The sequence below is a fragment of the Sinocyclocheilus anshuiensis genome, unplaced genomic scaffold, assembly GCF_001515605.1.
Source record: "Sinocyclocheilus anshuiensis isolate Anshui unplaced genomic scaffold, SAMN03320099.WGS_v1.1 scaffold1208, whole genome shotgun sequence".
Classification (NCBI taxonomy): Eukaryota; Metazoa; Chordata; class Actinopteri; order Cypriniformes; family Cyprinidae; genus Sinocyclocheilus; species Sinocyclocheilus anshuiensis.
Genome location: NW_015542424.1, coordinates 874246 through 879749, shown reverse-complemented (window position 1 = coordinate 879749; position 5504 = coordinate 874246). Strand labels below are relative to the sequence as shown.

The 5504-nt window shown below is 38.1% G+C and overlaps 1 protein-coding gene across 1 annotated transcript in view; it reads right to left on the bottom strand.

Annotated features, from left to right (window-relative positions):
* Window positions 1–2157: 2157 nt before the first annotated feature.
* LOC107693530 (probable ATP-dependent RNA helicase DDX10) overlaps window positions 2158–5504 on the bottom strand; it is a 28544-nt gene continuing 25197 nt past the window's right edge. Inside the window, exon 18 of the mRNA XM_016492951.1 lies at window positions 2158–2461. Within this exon, the coding sequence (XP_016348437.1) occupies window positions 2260–2461 (202 nt within the window). The 3' untranslated portion in view covers window positions 2158–2259. The remainder of the gene's footprint in view (window positions 2462–5504) is intronic.

The window sequence follows — 5504 nt, the reverse complement described above, 5'->3', positions numbered from 1 at the left end:
TGTAGAGTAGCGCTTGTTGTTTGTCGCTTCTCTGATCACAAATGCAGACAGGGTTTTATGTTTACGCGGCGCGATAAGCAACGCAATGCGTAAAAAGACAATACAAGTCATTATAATGCGTAATTATGTCCCCACTGGATGCAACAAATGCCACGTGTATAATGGGTTTCATTGTTTTTGTCTCGTCGCACCGGAACACGGCATCACAGTATGGTAAGGGACGTCACATTTCCGTCACACGCTTGAGGTATTAGGCCAATCACAACGCACTGGATAGCTGGCCAATCAGAGCACACCTCGCTTTTCAGACCGATGAGCTTTGTAAAAATCGATGCGTTTCAGAAAGGCGGGGCATAGAGGAGAAACAATAATGTACAGTATGTGGAAAATAATGGGTTTTTTGAACCTTAAACCGCATAAACATTTCATTACACCAAATACACAAAATGTTCTTTTTAGCAACATCATATGACCCCTTTAACTTTTAGAAAGAATATCTCTTTGGGTTTGAGACTTTAATCTTTGCAACTTTACAGGTCTTATATATGCACGCACAGCTTGTAACACTCCAAAGACAAAGGAAAACATGAAATTGCATCACATGACCCCTTTAATAACATTACAGTTGAACCACTGATGTCACATGGACTATTTTAACAATGTCTTTACTACCTTTCTGGGCCTTGAACAAGGAGTTGCATTGCACAGTCTATGCAGGGTCAGAAAGCTCTCAGATCAGAAATATCTTAATTTGTGTTCCGAAGATGAACGAAGGTCTTGTGGGTTTGGAATGACATGAGGGTGAGTTATTAATGACAGACTTTCATTTTTTGGTAAACTATCCCTTAAACAAATGAAAGGATAGTATGACCAAGATATTGCTTTCCTTAGTGGACACATTCAAACTAATGTTTTATTGTGAATATGAGATTAAGCTGAAGAATAAATGCTGTATCAGATGCAGGTAATCTCACTCGCTCAGTCCATCTCTCTCTCATAATACTCTACATAATACAGTCAGCTTTTATTACAGTAATACAATAAGCTTTCATGGAGCAACTCAACATTCCTTCGTTACTAGTTCTAAAGTGACTTTTTCGAATTAGTAATGGAGGCGTAGGGTCAGCTGGTAAACTGTCAACGTGAGATTTGAATGCTATAATGAAGTAGTTCTGCACAAAAGAGGGTTTTTAAAGACATTCTGCTGTTGTTTCTTATGTATTTAAACACACTCGTGCTGTCGAACTGTTGTATAATGCAATATCACACAAGTAGCAGTTCTACTGCTACTCATGTGACATTGCTCATATATTTCACAATTTATAGTTCAAGTATGTTAACTTGACCAGCACATATTTCTTAAAGTTTGACACACCCTTTTATAGAAATATGTCTTTAAACTACTATCCAAGCTTAAATATTTTTTAAAACTCATTTTGGAACTGTATAACAGGAATGACCCAGGATACCCATGTTAAACAGTGGCTGTAATAACATAATGTGCATTGAAACCCATGTTATTACGGAAAACCAGCTGCCAAATGAGAGTGGGTGAATGATTAGATCTCAAGAGCACTGTTAACGGATCTGATAAAACCAGGGTTGGATAAGGTCACCACTGCACAATGCAATGTTATGCTGGTGCTAAACGGTGGCTATATATAAACCCAATCCAATCCCCCACCTGACATGAGCCAGCTAAATGCAGACAACCAGACAATTCAGAAAGATGGATTTGTGTTGAATAAGGGACAATAGTCGCGAAACCCAAGTTTTCTTCGAGAACCCTCCATTTCTATTTCTGCCACAGAAATGAGGGAGAGTAAATCACACATTAAGTGACAGTTCAATGTGACAGGAAGGCAATATTCAAACCAGAAATAATGAGAGCCGTTTAACAGTAATAGGTTAAAGATGGCACCTGGGACTTCACAGTGGTTCTCTATCAGGATTGACATCAGCTGTGCTGCTTTTTTGCTTCACTGCAAAACAGGAGTTTTTAGGTAATTTGAGGCTGTCTGGTAAGACGTGAGAATTCAATTCCTGTCTTGAGGAGCAGAGGATGTAAAGAAGGCAAGAGGCAGGAAAGGAAATTATAACCTGCACTCTCACAATAAATCACAAAGATATGTGCGGGAATGAATCTTAAAGTTGCCATCACAATCAGGATCAATTTTATTAGTCAAGGGGCATTTTATAAACTCGACATACAAGTACAATGAATAAGAAACTCTGGAGGGGAAAGGTGGGTACAGGGACCTAGCTGTGACTGCCCAATAAATGCAACACAAGCTCCTCGTCTTCTGCCAGCGAGAGGCCAGTGTCCAGAGGAGTTACTGTGGACTCTTTCCTGGGCTTCTTCTTGCCCACCTGTGTCTGCTGTACTTCATCATCACTATCATCATCCTCACTGCTGTCGCTGCTGAAACTTCTCTTCCTGCTACCGCGGTCTGATGAATCGCTGCAAAGACAAAGAAGGGTCAATGCACGTGTGAAGACAGAAGACAAAGGGAAGATAGGCTAGATATACAGTGAAGAGTGGGGCAAGATGTGTCAGTGGGTAAACTGTGTCAGTCCCATTAATCTAGAAAACGGCACACATTTTTGTCATGTAATCATACATATGCTGCTGCCTGCGAGTCAGAGATGCACATGAGAAAAATTTTATTTTTTATGATAAGTTTATTTTCTATATGTCTCGTAAAATAGGTTTTTCATCTCAAGTTTTTGTTATGTACACTATTGTTCTAAAGTTTGGGGTCGGTAATATTTTTCTAAATTTAAATGTTAATCTAAAATAAAATGATTTTTTTGATCAGGAATACAGCATTGACTGTGAAAATCATGCTTTCTATTTTAATACATTTTAAAATACAATTTATTCCTGTGATGGGAAAGCTGAATTTATTATTCATTTAATTTTATTTTCAGCATAATTTCCCCAGATTTTAGTGTAATATGATCCTTCAGAAATCATTGTAATATGCTGATCTGGTGCTCAAATTTTTTTTACATTGATCATTTTTATGTTGTACTGCTGCTTAATATTTTTGTGGAAAATTGATACATTTTCCAGGACTCAGCAGAACAGCAGAAAAGAACAGAACATCACGAACAGAAAAGAACAGCATTATTTTAGATAAAAATGTTTTGTAACATTATAAATATTTTGACTATCACTTTTGATCAATTAAATGCATTGTTGCTGAATAAAAGTATTAATTCCTAAAACAATTACTGACCTCAAACCTTGAATAATATGAATAATATTATAAGCAAATTAATAAAAAAGGTGAAAAATAGCCTACTTTTTTTGTTTGTTTCTATAAATACACTACATTGCTTGTTTTGTATGCTCACTTTTATTTAAAAACATCTTGCTTTAAAAAAGTTTCTGAGAAGACTTTTTTTTTTTTTTAAATGGCTCCACATTTAAGATGCTCTTTTTGAATTTCAGTTGATAGGGGGACACCTTGAAATATAATTAGGCATATTTGTTTACCTGCATCTAATTTCCTTTTGCCTAGAGGACAACTTAAGTAAAAGTGGCACAGCTTACCCCATCCCATCTCCTACTTGTAAACACAAGAGATCCTGTGATGTGCTACTCGTACTTGATCTTTAAATACAACAACAGATTTCAGCTGTCGATCTGAGACCACAGAGCATAGATATGCACTGAGAAAGGGAAGGACTTTCCTTCAGCTGACTGAAACTTCTTTGGAGAACGTGCATTTGCAAAACAAGGCACTGAACATTTCCCACAGGACCACTGATGCACCAAAGCGCTTGCAAAAGCAATCATCTGAGATACATCTAGGAGGCACTGACAATTCCTATCACAAATGCGCACTGCATTTTAAAGGCATCTATGTGCTGTTGAGGTGAATGGGTTTTTTAATTTACCGGCCCATGCGGGTGACCTTGATAGCCAATGCAGACAATTCCTAACTTAATTAAATGACGCTAGAATGGTGCATTCATGCACATCCAGGGCAAGTAATACTATTAAGGTCCAGTCAATAGACTTTGAGGTGTGAAAAGCTGTCCTCTGGTCTATAAAAGTCACATTTATAGCAAGAACAAAAGTTCAGCTGTTTTGTAAAGGAAAGCTATTGGACTTCCACCATTTTTGGAGTTGTGCAGAATCAACAGCACAATTATTTTGAGCTGCTTAATTATCAAAAGTGGCAAGTTTTTCGCTGCACACTGTGAGTGCTAGACTGTTTAAAGCATATTTTGATGAGAACTTTCTGTGCCTTCCTGAACTCTTTGCAACAGATAAGGTTTTATATGTAATGAGATATGTACTTGATGGGAAGGATCAGTGCATTTGTGCCCAAGTTATTTATTAGGGATCTCATGCAAAGTGGTTGCTGCACAGCTCTTTTACATATTATAACCATGAAGATAACAGGAAGGATGACAGATCAGCACAGCATTTAATTAAGTTAGAAGGTCTTAAATGGTCCTAACTTAATTAAGTGAGTTAATACATAAATGGTGTACACATGAACATCCAGGACAACTAATATCATTAAAGGTCTGTCCAGAGACCACCTGGAGGTGGGAAAATCCATCCTCTGGTCTATAGCAGTCAGGGTTGTAGCTAGCACACGTCATTAAAGGGTTAGTTCACCCAAAAATGAAAATTAGACTGTGTTTTACTCACCCTCGAGGCATCCTAGGTGTATATGACTTTCTTCTTTCAGACAAATTCAGTCGGAGTTATATTAAAAATTGTCCTGGCTATTCCAAGCTCTATCATTGCAGTCAGCGGGTGTTGCAGTTGAACAGTCCACAAGCCGTCAAATAAAGCACGTGCATCCATAATAAACGTGCCTCACACCGCTCCGGGGGGTGAATGAAGGCCTCCTGTAGTGAATCCATGTGTTTTTGTCAGAAAAATATCCATATTTCAAACGTAATAAACACTTTTCTCTCACTTCCGGTATCTGTCATATGCGGAAGGCATTCCGGCGGATGACGCAAGACGTCAGCGTTGCGTGATTAGTGACAAACACGGAGAGAGAACAAAACAAAACGCCGGTCACGAATTAGAAGTACAAACCGCAGATTTGCAAAGAAAAATGTCGGAGGATTTTGATATAAACCAAGAGGAGACTGGTTTTCCTTTGCTAAAGTAGGAGGATTTCGATATAAACCAAGAGGAGACTGGTTTTCCTTTGCTAAAGTAAGGAAACTTGGCTTCCTTTGCTCTTATAAACAAACTCGCGAGACTAGCATATCTCAAAGGCGCGCGTGCTGCGCATACGTCTTGCGTCATCCGCCCGAACGCCTTCCGCGTATGACAGATACCGGAAGTGAGAGAAAAGTGTTTATTACGTTTGAAATACAGTGACATGCTAAAGTTTGGGAACCCCTTGCAGAATCTGTGAAAATGTGAATAATTTTAACAAAATAAGAGAGCTCATACAAAATGCATGTTATTTTTTATTTAGTACTGTCCCGAGTAAGATATTTTACATAAAAGATGTTTACAT